This window comes from Hippocampus bargibanti, linkage group LG09 (assembly GCF_051943395.1).
Source record: "Hippocampus bargibanti isolate YZ-2025 linkage group LG09, ASM5194339v1, whole genome shotgun sequence".
NCBI classification, from domain to species: Eukaryota; Metazoa; Chordata; class Actinopteri; order Syngnathiformes; family Syngnathidae; genus Hippocampus; species Hippocampus bargibanti.
Window position 1 is genome coordinate 23359561 of NC_142742.1, and position 19651 is coordinate 23379211.

The 19651-nt window shown below is 49.0% G+C and overlaps 1 protein-coding gene and 1 pseudogene across 5 annotated transcripts in view; one reads left to right on the forward strand and one right to left on the reverse strand.

Annotated features, from left to right (window-relative positions):
• Positions 1-19651, forward strand: part of ak7b (adenylate kinase 7b) — a 135148-nt gene that overhangs the window by 84121 nt on the left and 31376 nt on the right. For all 5 annotated transcript variants that reach the window (XM_089003875.1, XM_089003876.1, XM_089003878.1 and 2 more), the window contains 2 exons: positions 6017-6107; positions 19252-19329. In XM_089003875.1, coding sequence (XP_088860001.1) covers positions 6017-6107; positions 19252-19329 — 169 coding nt within the window. The remainder of the gene's footprint in view (positions 1-6016; positions 6108-19251; positions 19330-19651) is intronic.
• LOC148894042 (uncharacterized) lies at positions 15777-18797 on the reverse strand (annotated as a pseudogene).

Genomic DNA, 19651 nt, shown 5'->3' on the forward strand with positions numbered 1-19651 from the left:
TTTCCTAATCACGGACACGGTGTATTTATACGGGTCGTGGTCACCTCGCTAGTGCCGGATGATTGGTCTTACCTCGCATCTCAACCGGACACTGGACCCTCTCTTCGGTGCGTGAGTTTATCCGGCCCGAGGTGTTTTCCCCCCGCGTCCCGTAATTTTGATTTGTCTTCCGGGATTGTGCGTACTTTTGCACCACCGTGTGCGATTTGCTTTTAGGCGTAGTAGGTGGATCAGTTCAAGCCTTGCCTTCCTACTCGCTGTGTTTTAGTCCTCTTTATTTGTTATTCCCCTGGTCCGCATGTTTTTGGACCAGCGCCTTCTATTTGTGAATAAACATCATGCAAGGATTATCTGTCTCTGTCGCCTCCTTTGGGATCCAAATATTCCACTACGTTCCAACGAGTCAGCTGCTTTCTGTCTTGCTCAGAACATGACAGATGGAAGACCCAGCCACGACCCATCTTCAATGCACTGTGTCCCGTTCTGAGCGTGACAGGAACAGCTGACTCGTCGGAACGTTAATGAATGGGTTGGATCCCTAACCAGGTGGCAGAGACGTAGGTGCTGGCAGCAAATTTATTATAACAAAAACCGCGGGTCCGGTAATACCACGGACCCGGATAAACGTGACAAAATAAACCACAAAAGCAGCACAGCGAGTAGGCGGGTGGGGGCGATCCATCCAGCCTAACAAGCATGAAAAATAAAAAGACACACAGGGGTGCAAAAGCACGCGATCCCGACAATCAACAGACTTACGCGATTGCGGCCAACAAATACCTCTCGCGAAGCAACGAATCGTACTGGCAGAAGTCCAAGAAACCGGCGAGAGAAGTGCGAGCGACGAGTTGAAATGTCCCAGAGTAGGTGATTAGGGGATTGACAGCAGCTGGTGGAGGTCGGGTCCCTACAACGGACGCCTCCTGGCGGCCCACCCGGCTTGGACGGCTAAGCCTCGTGGAACGCCCTTAGGTGTAACGGGTCCAGGATCCAGGCTCGGGGGACCGACTGACGATACGCCGGTCCGTAGCCGTCACAGTCGACCAGGTACTGGAAGCCCCTACCCTTGCGACGTTAGTCCAGGATCTCCAGGCACGGTGTAGACCAGTCCTCCGTCCACCATCTGCGGAGGGGGAGGCTGGACAGAGGGAGGGGCCAAGGGGCTGGATTTCACCGGCTTGATGACCGACACATGGAACATCGAATGGACCTTCATGGAAGCGGGCAGCCGGTGCCAGACTGCGGCCAGACTGCCAGGCTGATGATGGACTCTACGGTGAAGGGGTCCGCAAACTTCACCCCCACTTGGGTGAAGTCCCGGCCAGCCGCAGGTCCCTCGTGGACAGCCACACCTTCTGGCCCACCTGGTTAGCCGGCGCGGGGTGACAACGGGGATCCAGAACCCTCTGGTTCCCGGCCGCCGTGCGTGACAGGGCTGCCCTGGTCTCCCTCCACCCCCGATGGGCCCGCCGAAGGTGGTGCTGTATCGACGGGACCTCCACCTCTCCCTCCTGTGTGCGGAAGAGTGGCGGCTGGCAGCCGTAGGCCGACATGAACGATGACCGACCTGTGGCTGAGGGGACCAGTGTGTTGTGGGCGTATTCCACCCACGGGAGCTGCACGGCCCAGGCCGAGGGATGATGGAGGCACACACAGCGCAGAGCCGCCTCCAGGTGTTGGTTCTTCCGCTCAGTCTGGCCGTTGGACTGGGGGTGATATCCGGAGGACAAGTTGGCGGACGCACCCATGGCCCTGCAGAACCGCTACTAGACCCGGGACATGAACTGGGGCCCCGGTCCTACACGATGTGCGTAGGGACCCCGTGGAGACGGACGACGTGGTTGACCAATAGTGTCACTGTCTCGATGGCGGACGGCAACATGGTAAACGGCACGAAGTGGGCCGGTTTGGAAAACCGGTCCACTATAGTAAGGATCACCGTCTTACCACTGGATGGGGGGAGGCCAGTGATGAAGTCCAGCGATATGTGGGACCAAGGGTGCGGAGGGCCCGGTAAGGGACGGAGCAGCTCCGCCAGGGGTTGGGAGGATACCTTGCCGCAGGCGCATGACGGGCAGGCCTTCACAAAGTCCGCTGGGCGACGAGGTGTGTGGTGAGGCTCACCCTGGGGTGCCAAGCCAGCTTGGAGGAATGTACCCACTGCAGCACCTCAGAGGGCAGCGCCGGGGCACGAACAGTCTCCCTGTTCATGCCCCAGTTATCGGGAGCCGGGGTACCTTGCAACGCCTCCTGGACCTTCCGTTCTATCTCACACTGGAGCGCCCCCACGATCTGACAGCCGGGCAGGATGGGTTCCACGTGATATTCTTTCCCCACCGGTTCGTGGACCCGCGAGAGGGCGTTGGGCTTCGTGTTCTTGGTCGCTGGGCAGTATGTGAGGGTGAAGGAAAACCGGATTAGGAAGAGCACCCTGGACATGAACTGGGGCCCCGGTCCTACACGATGTGCGTAGGGACCCCGTGGAGACGGACGACGTGGTTGACCAATAGTGTCACTGTCTCGATGGCGGACGGCAACATGGTAAACGGCACGAAGTGGGCCGGTTTGGAAGAGAGAGAGAGACATTGAGAGATAGAGATAGAGATAGAGATAGAGATAGAGATAGAGAGATAGAGAGATAGAGAGTTAGAGAGATAGAGAGATAGAGAGATCGAGAGATAGAGAGATAGAGATAGAGAGATAGAGAAAGAGGTAGAGGTAGAGATAGAAGTAGAGAGATAGAGGTAGAGAGATAGAGAGGGTAAAGATAGAGAGGGTAGAGGTAGAGAGATCGAGAGGTAGGTAGAGAGGTAGGTAGTGAGGTAGGGTAGATAGATAGAGAGAGAGAGAGAGAGAGAGAGAGAGAGAGAGGATAGAGAGAGATAGATAGATAGATAGATAGAGAGAGAGAGAGAGAGAGAGAGAGAGAGAGAGAGAGAGAGAGAGAGAGAAGAGAGAGAGAGAGAGAGAGAGAGAGAGAGAGAGAGAGAGAGAGAGAGAGAGAGAGAGAGATAGAGAGATAGAGAGATAGAGATGGAGATACAGATAGAGAGATAGAAATAGAGATAGAGATAGAGAGAGATAGAGAGAGATAGAGATAGCCAGAGATATAGACAGAGATAGATAGAGAGAGATAGATAGAGAGAGATAGCCAGAGATTAAGATAGAGATAGATAGAGAGAGATAGAGATAGAGATAGAGATAGAGATAGAGATAGAGATAGCCAGAGATAGAGATAGAGATAGATAGAGAGAGATAGATAGAGAGAGAGAGATAGTGTGAGAGAGAGAGAGAGAGAGAGAGAGAGATAGAGATAGATAGATAGAGAGAGAGATAGATAGACACAAAGAAAGATAGATAGAGATAGATAGATAGAGAGGGATAGATAGAGATAGAGAGAGTGAGAGAGAGAGAGAGCGAGAGAGAGATATTGCAAGATAAAGATATATAGAGAGAGATAGAGAGCTAGAGAGAGAGATAGAGAGAGAAAGCTAGAGATAGAGAGAGAGAGATAGACAGAGATAGAGAGAAGAGAATCATGAACCACTGGACGTGATGTTGGAGCTGTGCCTCAGGGATGGGAGGTTGTGAATTTGGGACACATCGTCAGTAGTGTGCCAAAGAATCATTAGGTGTTTCGGCCTTTTAATCACTAGACACCCTCATCGATGGTGGCCAGCGACAGGTTGATCATGCCTGCGCTTGTGTCCCATACCCAATCATGGGGGGGGTCTTAGCCGCTGACCTATGAGCCCTTCAGAGAGTGACCTAACTGTGTGCTGCAGAACCTGTCCGTGGATACCCAGGTCTTTTAGCAGCTGATGAGGAGGAAGCCACAAACCCTCTGCATCCAACTTCAATTGGATATACCTTGGTTTTCCATCCCCGCTGATGCGCATCCACTGCGAGTTTTGTGTAGCGCAGCTTGTTGCGCTCATAGGCCTCTTCAACAGAGTTTTCCTATGGGACTGTGAGTTCTGCGATGTAGACAGCCTTGAGTGAAGGGGACCAGAGCACCAAGTCTGGTCTGAGGGTGGTGGCTGCAATCTCCGCTGGGAAAACCAATTGCTGGCCAATGTCAACCCGCATCTCCCAATCGCGGGCCCCGGATAGCTGTCCAACTTCTGGTTTGGCAGTAGGATGGTTGGGCTTTTTCTGTCCCTCTCGGATGAAAGTCAATGGTGCTGTGCTGGACGTGGTGGCTCTCATTAGCAAGGAGTTGATGGTATTCCTCTTGCTCTCAATGACAACTGCCAAACTCTTCAGGACCTGGTTGTGCCTCCAGGTGTAGCGGTCTTGTGTGAAGCTGGTCTTACAACCGGTCAGGATGTTTTTGAGAGTTCCTGGAGTTCGACAGAGGTCACAGGTTGGATCTTCGCCATACCATTGGTGGAGGTTTTTGGGAGATGGAAGCACATCATTGATAGCTCTGATGATGAAGCTGATGTTGCTGGCCTCCATTTCCCAGAGATCCTTCCAGCTGAGCCTTCTCTTCTCCAGGCCTTCCCACCTCATCCATTGTCCCTGCTTGGCATGAGAGACAGCCCGTGCAGTTCTTTCAGCTTCCTCTTGGTGGCACACCTCTGCCATGACCATTTTCCTTCTTTCCGATGTTGAAGCGAAGATAGATAGATAGATAGATAGATAGATAGATAGATAGATAGATAGATAGATAGATAGATAGATAGATAGATAGATAGATAGATAGATAGATAGATAGATAGATAGATAGATAGATAGATATAGAGACGGCAAGAAGGTTTGTTTGTAAGGCCAAGCCCCCCTCTTCCTAGCTGAACGTGTCCCACAATGTCGCTGTGCCTTAGGGCTGCTGTGGCCTGCTGCTCTGCAATGGATGGCGTCCATTTCCATCCAGTTGATAGGGGGGGTGCAGCTTGACTGATCTTCCGGTCTCTGTAGTCTGTGAGGGTCATCTGAAGTCTCACTTTGATTATAATCAGTTCTAGAAGCCTTTTCGTCAAGCAATTTCTTTGTAACCCAAAACTATTTTATCAGAGCATGATTGGGGCTAATACTCAATGCAAAAAGTCACATTTGCGTTCATGAAAAACACATCAAGCTGTGAGGAGTTGAGTGGCAAGTCTTAAAGGACAACCGACGTCACTTTATATACACCAATAAAAATGACTTCAAGTGTCCAAAATCTGCAAAAAAATTGAGCTGTAAATTGGGCATTTTCAGAAAGTCCCGCCCCCAGTTCCTGACGTCACGCCAAGACGTCTAGCATTGCTAGTGAATCAAAACAATTGCTTCAGATTCGAAGAATATGCTTTCTTGGTACACATCCAGTTATGAATATGATCCAAATAGTTCTGAAGAGGAAAGCATACATGTTTGCAATCGATTAAAGAATTTATTTGCCATTTTGAGGCAACATTGGGGGTAAATCTCTCAAACAAAAAAAGAGGCACAAAATGGCGACCTCCTGTGGCCACCTCCGTTTCCACAGGCTGATAAATTCCTTATATGGCGCTTAGACGCCCTCTTCTGGCCTTCTGGCGGCTTTTGGGTGTAACACGAGGTCCCCAGACCAAACAAGTAGAGCAAAATACATTGACGTGATGGAAGGACCGTGAGAATGCGTCTTTTTTACGCTCCTTTCGTGACGTCACGTACGGACTCGTCACCAACTCAAAAACAAGACTTCCGGAGTATTCAGCGCGAGTCTTAAAACGTAAAATATAGCTATATGCGGTGGAATCTTTGTAAAATACACTCAGTAGAAGTCATTTAAAGCCATTTTACAAATTATGGACACAACTTGTCCGGAGACCTTGGTTGTCCTTTAAATAATCTTAATTAAGGTTTTTACAGGCTTTTCCTTTATTTTTTATTTTTTTTGGTCTGTTGGCTCACAATGTAACCTTTCCGCCAAACGACTTAAAAACTAGTTTGAAATAGTTTGCTGAGCAAGGACATGACATCACTGTTATCTTTGTCTGTGGCAGATGATTGCAATTAGTTAGGTGCACTAACTTTATGTTTTTCATTGTAGCGTCATTAAGAAAATAATTGAGTGTCAACCTAAACCCAATTATTTGATAGCTGTGGACTATTCCAACAACACTATGGAGGACATTGTTAAGGTATGTATGTTACATATTTCTACCGTCTTGCAGAACGCTTGTAACTGTCAAAATGACGACTTTCGAGGAAAATGAAAAAGAAAACAAGACTTTTATAATAGCTTGGTTTGATATTACTCACATACTCACCTCAATACAACATGTTTGAGTGTTGATTTCATTTGTAAAAAAATGATTAAAACTATATAATCACAAAGCCAATGGCAGCCATGCTCTTGAAAGTCTGCAGTTGAGGCAAAGTCCCCACAGTCTTTTAAAATGTTATGAAAGCAAGCACCTGAGCTGACAAAGCGCATGATTTAAAGGGATATTAGTATGCATTGCAGACACACTTCTATGGCGAATGAGATTTTACATTACAGCAAGCGAGTTGAACAAAATATACGGCTTTAAATATATCAAGCCCTACTATTTTCATTTGTTAATATAGGTCATTCAATAAATATGGTGAATGTTTTTGGGAGAAGGGCTTTTTCAAAAAAAAATCAACATCGTCAACACTGTCATAAACATGTGCGCACAAGTTTTCAGATTTACTCAGCGTAAATGTCTTTGGACTAATGTCTCAGCCTCTTGTGAATGCTTCCAAGCCACCAAAAAGGTAGAAAGTCTGAAGGGGCGAGGTCTGGGTTCTAAGGGCAATGATGGAGCAGTTCTCAGCCCAACTCCTTGATGGTTTGTGCTATTTAGGCTGCAGTGTGACATATCTCATTGTCTTATTGCCAGATCTCCTAGATCCTATGATATCTGGCCTTGCACAGAATTTAGGATTCGGGATACTCCTTTATCACCAAAGTTCTTTACGACTTGAACATTCTGCACAGGAAGAGCTCATTAGCCAGGTTACAAATTGATCAGCTCATGGAAAAGACAATGTTTATATCTTACAGCTGTTGGGGCTCAGGGGTGTTGTATTCTAATCAAGAAAACTATTTTTTACTAAAGTATCACTTAAATTTGCATATACTCTCAATAAATAGCTTAGCAGAGGGCTGCAGAATTCAAACGTCTGTCATGAAGGGCTACGTCTCCAGCCGGCAGTAAAAGGTAATCTTTTTGGGTCAGAGCCTTCATCTACAGTGTCTGATGGAACATCTCTGGCACTCCTGATAGAGTGTTTTTATACACATCCGTAAACATCCTACGCTATTTCATGTTTAATTTAGTTCATATGGATGTGTGTAGTTTATTAGATAACTTGTTGCATCAGTAGGATGCAACAAGTATTCATTTCCAGTCTAATGTTCTCCCAACCCCTTCCCGTTGCTGATAGGCCTGGTCGAGACGATGTCATCGCTGCTGTGTGATAAAAACTAGGTGAAAGGGGCGGCCTCTCTCGCTTGGCTCCCTGCTCCGACTAGACATGTCCTTCTATTGTTTACAAGAATAAAGTAGTCTTTTCTGTTCACCATCTATGGTCCCCGCTGATGTTTCATCGTAAAACTCTGTTGAACTAAGAACCAGGAAGAGATACAAGAATTAGAATCAAACATAAATTGGTGCCAGGAACCCATGCCAAGAGTCTCGGGCCAGAGCGAGTGGGGGGTGCCTGCCTGCTTGTGACTGTCCATGAGAAACAAAGGATTCTTCCCTTTGGCGGTGCCTGCTGGTGACTGACCACGTGAGACAAAGGATTCTACCCTTTGGCGTTGTGGGCTCTCCATCCTCCTGTCCTGACCGCACGGACGTGTTCGACGAGTTTTAAAGGTGGGTGACGCCAGCATGCAGCTATTTGATTGAATATATTGTGGGATTATTTCGGCCAAAAGTAATTCTATTCACGGTTAATCTGCGCATCTCAGGATTGTAATCAAATTATATTGGTCAAGGCGGACCATTCTAATTTGGGCCTATGCGTGAAAAGTTTTCGCGCGTAACTAGTTGACGCCATTTCGGGTCACTGAGTTTGCTGCCGCACGCCGGCGAACAAAACATAAGCCCGGAATCTTCCAGGAAAAGATTCTTCACAAGGGGTGAACTCCTGGAATTTATTTTAGTGCGAGGACTGGGGAAAATTGAAAGGAAAATTTATTAATTTTGACCCAGGGGATTATGTGTTCTTTTTTTGTTTAATTGCCGCTGCAATTGATCATGGATTTTCCGTGATATTGATGCATTCATTTTGTCTTATTTTTGCTGAGTGGTGAGCTGGAAAAGTTTCTTTGTGTAACATACAGTCCTTGAACAAAGGGGGGGGGGGTCGGGTGTGGAGCCATTTGAGCCGTTTGTGAGTGTGTGCATGTGAGTGCGTGCATGTGTGCGCGTGTGTGCGTTCATTGTGTGTGTATGTGAGCGCGTCGCTTGGTTGGAGACGTTGACACAGCGGGAGTCTTCTTTGTGTTTGAGTTAACACAGCGGGTGTGTGCTTTGCGGGGACAAAAGGGAACAGGAGCAAATTGTTGGTGAAATGTGGTCAATTGAGACAATGGGTGCAATCTTTTTCTAAGAAAACCCCAATCCACCGGGATACTGAATTTAGGGCAAGAAAGTTTCCGGGATGTGAGATTTATTGTGAAAAATGGATGCAGCGTGGAGAATTTACTGGTGGTTTGCAAGTTCAGCCATTGAAAGATATTATGTTTCGTTTGAAGCTCCAGGAGGCATCTGCGGTTGGCAAACCTCTATGGAAGATTCGTGCTGCTATTTTGGCGTGTGAAACATGGCTTGAACAGGCGCAAATTAGAGAAAATGAGCTTGAAGCGAAACAGGTAAAAAAAGATGAGAGAGCTATGGTTGCTGCAATGTCTTTGAAAATGAGCTATGACGATGAGACTGTTGCACGTCCCCGTCAGAGAACAAACCTCATGGCAGCAGAAAAGCAGCCATTGTTTCAGGCTGCAGAGAGCCCCCATGGGAGGCCAGGGGGAGGGGCTGTGTGCTGCCCTGGGAGCGGAGCCTGGGGATAACGGACAGCTCATCCCTCCTCCTTTTCTGCTCTGGGGGGGAGCGGGGCCTAGGGGGAACGGACGGTTCAGCCCCCCTCCTCCCCTCCCCCCTCCTTCGCTGCTCTGAAGGGGAGGGAGGCCAATTGTGTTACCCCGGGGGAGCGAGTAGCCCCCCGGTGGTGACTTCAACTGTGACTTCTGCAGACCAGCAACATGAAGCGCACATGACCCCCTCTGGGGTGATACAGTCATTCCAACCTGACTTTGCAGATCAATTTGCTTGTGGTAGTAATGGTGTTAGCTCACGTAGCAGAAGCAAAACGAGTCATTCTGAACAACTGTATCCACTTGAACAATGCATAATATTAAGGTGAATGATGGAAGCGATTGTGAAGTTTTTCCTCTTGTTCAAGTTCCTAACCCAAATGCTACGGGCTCTGATGACAGAACTATTTTCGTGTATATGCCATGGTGTGACAGTGACGTGGCTGAAGCGTGCAAAGGATGAGGTGATTTTCTTGAAAATGCAGAAAGCTGGACTGAGAGTTTTGAGGAATTGTGTGCTTCTTATCAGCTAAATGGGCAAGAGCCACTGAAGGTTCTCAGGAGATGTCTGGGGCTTCGATGGAATCGAGTGAAGGGATGTTATACTGGGAAAACTTCAACAGGTCAGAACATGACGTATGAGCAGGTGACATCCCAACGCAGATGTCCCTGATCCACTGGTGGAAAGACACTTTGATCCTCCCCTCTTTCATCTAGAACTGATTCATGTAACAAAGAGGGTACAGAAAGTGCTTAAAATGAATGACTGTGTCTTTGTGTTGTCATGTTGTCTTTGTGCAGTCATATATGTTATTTAGTTTTTTTTTTTGTTCTTTTGACTTCAAGACGGCGCCGCGAGAGTGGCTGCCTTTCCAGCAACTCGTGTATTTTGTTTTCTACTTTCATTCCTTTCATCACTTTGCTGCTGTGAAATGTAAATTTATCCACTGCAAGACTAATAAAGGCAAATCCAGATCAGTGTGTGACAACATCAGAAATTTGTGGGAAAAAAAATCACCAAACTTTGGAATGATTCAGCAATGTTGACAGCAATATGGAGAGGATGTAAACACCTTCTGAGGACGCCTTGAAAATGTTTTCAGAAACCATAGCTGTATTCCTGAATCTGCTGATGAGGACTCCGTATACGTTAACCAATTTACGCAATCATTTCTCCAGAATTTGGCACCAAAAATTTGGGATTTCATTCGCAAACATTATGTCCTACACCGATCTGGAAGGTTGGTTGATCTCATGGAGTGGGCTATACATGCCCAAGAAGTGGTGAGAAAAAAGTGGGGAAATGGTGTAGGATTGCCGATGAAACAAGTGATGGCCTGTGCCATGGGTGACATAATGGAGGACGTGTTGTACCAAGATCGGGTAAAGAGACGTTTGCCATCCGACGATCGATGCTATTATTGTGGCGGTGCAGGGCATATTGCTCAACACTGCAAAAGAAAAAATACACCGCAAAATCCGAAAAAGATCTGTGGCTGGCCGATGTTGCTATGCTAGGTGATAGGCTGTATAAAATAGACAATAAACCATGTTTACCGAGAAACATGTTTCCTATGGTGGCTCGGTTGAGCCATGGTAGGTCACATGTATCAACAGAAGCAGAGATTTAAACTCATATGCAAAAAAACTTTGTCGGAGTTGTTTAATATGCTATAAACACAATCCACAGGATAATATACGACCAAAAAGAGGAAAATTTCCACAGGGGTCACACCCCTTTGAAGTGGTCCACATGGATTTCATTAAACTAAGCACAAGTGGCTCCTATAAATACTGTTTAGTGCTAATTGATTCATTCACCAAATGGATGGAAACCATGCCTTTAAAAAATCCAATGCATTATCCGTTGCTAAAGAATTATGCAAACATATTATTCCAGAACATGGCATACCAAGAATAATTTGTAGTGATAATGGGCCACATTTTGTTAATGATGTAATAACCAAAATTTCTGAATATTTAGATATTGCATTAAAGAACCATTGCGCATATCATCCACAGAGTGCAGGGTTAGTTGAAAGAACGAATGATACGATTGAAAATCGACTCAGAAAAACCATGGCGACAACAGGCAAACCATGGCCAGAATGTCTGTTTTTGGTTAAATTATATATGAGAATAACACCCACTAATAACGGCTTAACACCTTTTGAGATCTTGCATGGCAGACCTTTCATCCTTCCATTATGGGAAGGTGTGTCCTGGCAAGATAATGAATCAGATCCAGGCGCTTTGTTGGCAAAATGGTTGTGTGAAATGTTTACAAGAGGTCCAGTCAGCATGTGTACTGCCGCAGTCCTCTTTGTTCCCTTCACAGGAACAGAGACTGCGCCCTGGAGACGAGGTGCTGATCAAGGCAATCAAGAGGAAGACCTGGTCTGCACCAAAGTGGGAAGGGCCATTCACCGTGCCGATCACAACGCCAACTGCCATCAAGATCGCTGAAAGAGCCACCTAGGTGCATCAAAGCCATTGCAAGATCGTTCACCAACCGGATCCTGAGCAGGTGGAAGACGGGCTGAGCCAAACTACTCACTAGCCATGGTTTTGGTCCACATCATCTTCCTGTACGGACTTGTGGGGGCAATCCACATGACACACGTGAAGCCCCCCCACTCCTTCAGCATGCGAAGTTCCACTATTCTATCCAACGACGTCAGATAAGTGCCCAAACATGGCACATCCTGTAGCCTGCCTGCCACTACAGGCTGCAGGAATAGTTTCGTTTCCCCTTAGCGTCCTCGTGAACAAAGCACGACAAGAGGGTAGCGAGTATCCTCATGGTCCCTGGTACGCTCGTGTCAAGTTGGGGAAGGCTTGGACCACTGGTTGGGATTCCGTTGCGGTCCATACCAATCCCGACACAAAATGGTTTCGAGATAGCTGTGCCCAAGAAGCAGCATGAACTGTCGTCAAGACAGCTAGGGATCCCCCAACTGGCACTATTACAGAAATCCAACTTGCTATCGTAACCTACAACGTTGCAGTATGCATGGACTTGAGACTCTGCCCTGGGTTTCCCGTAACTGTATGCACGATGTCATCTGTGGCATCACCAGTGACAACGCAGATGTCCCTGATCCACTGGTGGAAAGACACTTTGATCCTCCCCTCTTTCATCTAGAAATGATTCATGTAACAAAGAGGGTACAGAAAGTGCTTAAAATGAATGACTGTGTCTTTGTGTTGTCATGTTGTCTTTGTGCAGTCATATATGTTATTTAGTTTTTTTTGTTCTTTTGACTTCAAGACGGCGCCGCAAGAGTGGCTGCCTTTCCAGCAGCTCCTGTGTATTGCTTTTCTACTTTCATTTCTTTCATAACTTTGCTGCTGTGAAATGTAAATTTCTCCACTGCGAGACTAATAAAGGCAAATCCAATCCAATCCAATCCAATCTATGGTCCCCGCTGATCTTTCATCGTAAAACTCTGTTGAACTAAGAACCAAGAAGAGATAGAAGAATTAGAATCGAACACTCCTCCACACAGATCTTCTCTAGATCAGTCAGGTTTCTCGGCTGTCGCTGAGAAACATGGAGTTTGAGCTCCCTCCAAAGATTTTTGATTGGGTTCGGGCAGTGTCTGAAATAACGTCTGCAATTTATACGTTGGGCGTACAATTTACAAAATGTCTGCCCTGGTAGCCGACAACTTAAAAAAAAAATTCAAAATATACATATATATATATATATATATATATATATATATATATATATATATATATATATATATATATATTTTTTTTTTTTTCAAATCAATCGTTTTTTTTCGAAATTTCGAATTCTTCGTTCGGTTTGGAAATTTGGGAATTTCGGTTCGTTTGGCAATTTGCATTCTCGGCAGCCAATCAAAAGCCTGCATTCGTGCTTCTCGACTTTCCCGGCGTCAAGAAAGATTGAATAATAAAATTTATGAAGCTACAAAATGTCAACATACATTAAAAGCATCGTGGAAAGAGGAGTTCACGTGGCTTGTAGCAAACATTGCATTGTGCAACATGCCGAACAGTGTATGGACAAACGACAACTGGAGCAAAATCATCAGCAAGGAATATTTACGATAAATTAAGCAAGGGAGCATGTGTGATAGGTACATTTTAAAGTGTTGTTCTGTTATTTACTTTTCAGAGTTGTCTGCGCTGGTGTCTGGTAACTTTTTGTCATGAGTTTCAGACACTGGTTCAAGTCTGGAAACTGGCTGGAGAACATTGATATGCTTTTACCGAGCCACCCCTTGGTTTTACTGGATGTATGCTTCGGTTCGCTGTCGTGTTGGAAGACCCAGCCACGACCCATCAATGCTCTGACTTAGGGAAGGAGGTTGTTCTCCAAAATACAATACAATACACAGCCCCAGTCATCCTCTCTTTAATGCAGTGCACTCATTCTTCTTCTCCCAAACAGGCTTAGTGGAATTATGACCAAAAAGTTCTATTTTGGTCTCATCTGTGTAACGTCGCTTGAGGCTTGAGGGCTGGACGCAAGCGGCGATGGAAAGCGGGGAGGTTGGATCCAAAAATACACGGCGAGACAGAACTCCGGAACAAAATGTCTTTACTGAGACAAATATGCCAAAAAATAACAACAGGAGGAGATGAGTGAGGATCAACGGAAAAATGCAGACCTGACAGTAGGGAAGTCGCGAGGGTACCTTTCTCAATACTCCGACGGGGACGGTAGTGTGCGATCGGCAAATATAGTCAGAAGGCACAACCAAAGGAATGACAAACAGCTGTGGGAACCCAGGTGAGTGATGATGTGAAGGGCTGTCTCCAGGGAGCAGCGGAGGAGGTGACCGGAGGGGCGGGGCGCGCCCAGGACGGCGACGAGATGTGACAGTGCCCCCCCCCTCAACGGACGCCTCTTGGCGGCCCACAAGGTTTGGATGGGTGAGCCGCATGGAACGCCCGGATGAGAGACGGGTCGAGGATCCAGGCACGTGGGACCCACTGTCGTTCCTCCGGTCCATAGCCTTCCCAGTCGACCAGGTACTGCACTCCCCTGCCCATGCGCCTGGAGTCCAGTATCTCCCGCACGGTGTAGACCGGTCCGTCGGCCAACATCCGGGGGGCAGGTGGGGGGGGGGGGCGTGGGGCTAAGGAGCTGGTTTCCACTGGCTTGAGGAGGGAAACGTGGAATACGGGGTGGATCCGCATAGTGGGTGGCAGCCGGAGCCTCACCGAGACCGGGCTGAGGATGGCCTCGATGGGGAAGGGACCCGTGAAGCGTGGGCCCAGTTTGGCTGAAGTCCCTGCTAGCCGAAGGTCCCTCGTGGAGAGCCAAACCTCCTGCCCGACCTGGTAGCTGGGTGCCTGTCGCCGATGACGGTCCACCACCCGCTGGTTCCGGGACGCGGTGCGTCTCAGGGCGTCCCTGGTCTCCTTTTAGACTCGGTGGGCCCGTCTGAGGTGATGTTCAATAGACGGGACCTCCACCTGGCCCTCCTGGGTGGGAAACAAGGGCGGCTGATAGCCACAGGCGGACACAAATGGGGATCGACCTTTGCCTGCGGAGACCAAGGAGTTGTGGGCGTACTCTACCCAGGGTAGGTGTAGGGCCCACGACACCAGGTTGTGGAGGCACACGCACCGGAGGGCCGCCTCCAGGTCCTGGTTCTTCCTCTCCGTCTGTCCGTTGGTCTGGGGATGGGGATCCAGACGACAGGCTCGCCGACGCCCCTAGGGACCGACAGAAATGCTTCCATACCTTGGACACGAACTGCGGTCCCCGGTCCGACACGATGTTTGTCGGAATCCCGTGGAGACGGACGACGTGGTTAACCAGGAGTTGAGCCGTCTCGATGGCGGACGGCAACCTGGTTAATGGTACGAAGTGGGCCGACTTGGAGAATCAATCCACTATGGTGAGGACGACCGTCTTGCCACGGGAGGGGGGGAGGCCTGTCACGAAGTCGACGGAGATGTGGGACCAGGGTCTGGACGGTACCGGTAGGGGCTGGAGGAGTTCTGCCGGGGGCTGGTGGGAGGCTTTCCCACGGGCGCAGGTCAGGCAGGCCTTCACAAAAAGGGTGATGTCCCTCCTAAACCCCGGTCACCAGAACCGTTGAGTGATGAGTTGAATCGTCGTGTTGACCCCCGGGTGACAGGCTATCTTGGAGGTGTGCCCCCAGGTGAGCACCTCCGAGCGTAGAGGGTGGGGGCGAACAGGCGATCCGTGGGACAGCCTCTGGGTATGGGGGTCGTCCCCTGGGCTTGCTGAACATTCCTCTCAACCTCCCACCTCAGGGCACCCAGGATACGTGGGCCGGCAGGATGGATGCGGGATAGGGCATCGGCCTTGGTGTTCAGTGACCCTGGACAGTAGGTGAGAGAAAAGTTAAAACGGGTGAGGAAGAGTGACCATCGGGCCTGTCGTGAGTTAAGTCTCTTGGCAGACCGGATGGCCGCCAGGTTCTTATGATCCGTGTAGACGGTGAAGGGGTGTTTCGCTACCTCAAGCCAGTGTCTCCATTCCTGCAGAGCTAGGACGACCACCAGCAGTTCCCGGTTGCCGACGTCATAGTTAGCCTCGGCGGGGCTGAGCCGGCGGGAGAAGAAGGCACATGGGCGTAGCTTCTGGTCAGTGGGAGAGCGCTGGGACAGGACGGCCCCTACTCCGGACTCGGATGCGTCAACCTCGACCATGAACAGGAGGTCCGGGTCGGGATGACGCAGGACAGGGGGATTGGTGAAGGCTAGACGGAGGTGGTTGAATGCCCCCTCAGCGTCGGGCGTCCATCTGAAGGGAATTTTGGTGGACGTGAGGTTAGTGAGGGGGAGTGTCTTCTGACTATACCCGCGAATGAAGCGGTGGTAGAGGTTGGCAAACCCCAAAAACCGCTGGAGCTGCTTACGCGTCTTCGGGATCGGCCATTCTACCACCGCCTTAGTTTTGGCGGGGTCGGCCCTGAGTTGCCCCTGCTCCACGACGAACCCTAGAAAAGACAGAGAGCGGACATGGATCTCACACTTCTCTGCCTTCACGTAGAGCCGGTTTTGCAGGAGCCCAGGGCCCGTCAGACGTGTTGCTGGTGCTCTTCTGCAGAATGAGAAAAAATGAGAATGTCATCTAGGTAAACGAAAACAAAAACATTGAGGAAGTCCCTGAGCACGTCATTGATCAGATTTTGAAAAACGGCGGGCGCGTTTGTGAGTCCGAACGGCATCACCAGATACTCAAAATGCCCTAATGGCGTCTTGAATGCGGTCTTCCATTCATCCCCCTCACGGATGCGGACCAGATGGTAAGCGCTACGGAGATCCAATTTGGAAAAAATGATAGCTGACTGTAAGGGCGCGAAGGCTGAGTCCATGAGGGGGAGAGGGTATTTATTGCAGATGGTGATGTCGTTCAGACTCCGGTAGTTGACACACGGGCGCAGGGATCCGTCCTTCTTATCAATAAAGAAGAACCCTGCGCCCAGCGGAGAACGTGACGGGCGAATGAGTCCCGCCGCTAGGGAGTAGTCTATGTAGGTGCTCAGGGCTTCCCGTTCAGGTTGTGAAATATGAAAAAGTCTGGAGTCTGGTAATGGAGCCCCTGGCTGCAGTTCAATCGCACAGTCATACAGTCGGTGGGGCGGCATGGATTGGGCTGAACACCTCCCGCAGGTCGTTGTAACACTGTGGCACACCCTTGAGGCAGATGGCCTCGGGCAGGCCACCGCGGGAGGGGTCTCGTCCTGCCGTTGCCGACCGCAGGCAGTTGGCGTAGCAGTAGGGGCTCCAGCTCTGAATGGTGGGGCCCTCCCAGGAAATGGACGGGTCGTGGGTATTGAGCCAGGAGAGACCCAATACCAACGGCGCGTTCCGGGAGGGCATAACTAAGAATTGGCGGTGCTCAACGTGATTACCCACCACCCTGAGTTTAAGCGGGGCCATAAGGTGGGTGACTCGTTTTAACAGTCGGCCGTCCAGATCGGCGATCTCCTTGGGGGGAAGGAGATCGATCAGTGGACAGCACAACGAGTCCGCCAGCTGGGGATCGATGATGCACCCGTTGGCCCCCGAGTCCACTAACGCCCGCACGGTTTGGGAGCTGGAAGGGCCGATTAATTCACTGTCCAGCTCCAACCGCGTAACGGGGGTAGTGGGTCTTCCCTCCAGCGGTCGCCGTGGTCGCCGACTTGACGGGGACTTACAGGTGCCGGAGGTCTTAGGCTGGGGGCCTTGGGTGCGACGAGCCCCGGGGTTGGCGCGGTCGTTCCCCCCTCCGATAAGCATGGGTTCGGGGGACCCCTCCAGTCGACGCACGCGCTCGCTGCCGGGGGTGGTTGTTCTTGGCCGACTACGTAGCTCGTCGGGCCGCCGACCGCTGTGCTCCTGACCAGGTCGTCGAAGGTGGTGCCAGCGTCACGGGTAGCCAGTTCGTCTTTGAGATCGGCGTTCAGACCGCGACGAAACACCCCCCTCAACGCTCGGTCGCTGTAGCCGATGCCAGCAGCCTGGATTCGGAAGGCGACGGAGTATTCTGCGGCAGAGTGGGAGTCTCCCCTCAGCCTCGACTTCCGTGACCGGATGATGGAAAACCCGGCGTATCTCGGCCACGAAGTCCTGGTACGAGGCGCACAGCTCCGGTCGGGACCCCCGGACGGCCAACACCCAGGTCTCGGCGTCTCCTGTGAGCAGGCTGGTGATAAAGGCTACCTTAGCCTCATCGCTAACGTAGGCGTCCGGTTGTTGATCAAACACGAGCGTGCACTGCATTAAGAACTGAGCGCAGCACCCGGTTTCGCCTGCGTAGCGTGAGGGGTTAGGTAGTTGTAGAGTGCGCCTGCCCACGAGCGGGGAAGACTGGGTTGTGAGGGCTGCCAGGCGTGTCTCGACCGTCTCAAAGCGTTGAGCCAGCGAAGTGGTAACTTGGCGGAGTTCCGAAATGGCTCGCGCCATCTGGCTCGAACGCTCTGCCTGCATGGCGAGGGCGGCTAGCAATCTGTCTTCGCCGGCGGGATCCATAGGTGGTCGGAGTATTATGTGAGATGCGACAATCTGACCTCACAAACTTTTCCCATGACTCCTCTGTACCTTCTCCCATGACTCCGCTGTATAATCCAAATTCCCATATGCAAAATTAAGACGGGGCTTGACATGTGCTGGTTTAAGCAGGGGAACTTTTTGTGCCATGCATGATTTCAAATAATGATGTCTTAGTGTATTACCAACAGTAACCTTGGAAACGGTGATCCCAGCTCTTTTCAGGTCATTGACTTACTCCTGTCGTGTAGTTGCGGGCTGATTTCTCACCTTTTTTAATGACCATTGAGACCCTACGAGGTGATAGCTTGCATGGGGCTCCACTCTGATTGCTATTGACCGTCATGTTTAGCTTCTGCCATGTTGTAATGATTCCTCAAACAGTGGACCTTTTTTCACCAAGCTGCTTGGCAATTGCTCCGTAGCCCTTTTCAGCCTTGTGGAGGTATACAATTTTGTCTCTGGTGTTTTTGGACAGCTCTTTGGTCTTCGTCATGTTACAAGTCTTACTGATTGTATGGGGTGCAGCTAACGCCCTCAAACAAGTGCATCTGATTCAGGATTATACATGGAGTGCAGGTGGACTTCTAATTAATGGGTGGACTAACAGGATTTTCAGGGTCAGAATTCTAGGTGATCAAATACTTATTTGCAGCTGTATCACACAAATAAATTGTTAAAAAATCATGCATTGTAATTTCTGGATTTTGCTTTTTAGTTTATCTCACAGTGGACATGCACCTATGATGAAAATTTCAGAACCCTCCATGATTTCTAAGTGGTAGAAATAGCAAAATAGCATGGTGTTCAAGTACTTATTTTCTTCACTGTATCTATTTGCTACATATTGCTAATCATTTTATACAGTTAAGATTAAGTATTTCACATTTGTGACTTGAATACAGCAATTACTTTTTCCTAATAAATGTGTGGAGCTTGACAATTCGGTTGAGTAAGAGTTACTCAAATCATTGTCTTTAATGCATTCTGATAAATATGTAAACCCCGACAAAGAACATAGTTGAGTCGTTGGTGAGCCATCTTCGAGTGACACTCAGTAATTATTAGCTCTGCATAAAATGCCAGTCATGGTTGGCCTGTAGAACATCAACATCTCAGCAATTTTCGTGCTATAGATTGTAATTGATATTTTGGTTGAGAGGAACCAGTGCAAAAGCGCATGAATGCAAAATGTACACTTTATTTTGTTTTTTTTTTATCAGGCCATTGCCTGCGCACTCAGCTTGGGAAAGATCCAGAAGAAGCCATTTGAAGAGGCCTTCCTCAAACAGGACTTGAGTGTAAGTATTTTGTTTTATTCAGTAGAAAACTCACAGCCCTTTCCTCCAAAACTCACAGCCTTTTCCTCCAAAACTCACAGCCTTTTCCTCCACACACCTGCTTCAGGCATGCGGACTAGACACTATTAGAGGTAGTGAGGACCAAGCAATGGCTCAGAAGAGTCTGAGCGTTTCCTGTTGCTGGTCCCTCTCTTTGGAATGACCTCACACTGAACATTTGGCATGCCCCCTCACTGCACATCTTTATAAAATTTCTCAAAACTCACTTATTTTTTTGCAAATATCCCCATTGTGGGATGAATAAAGGTTTTCTGAATCTGAT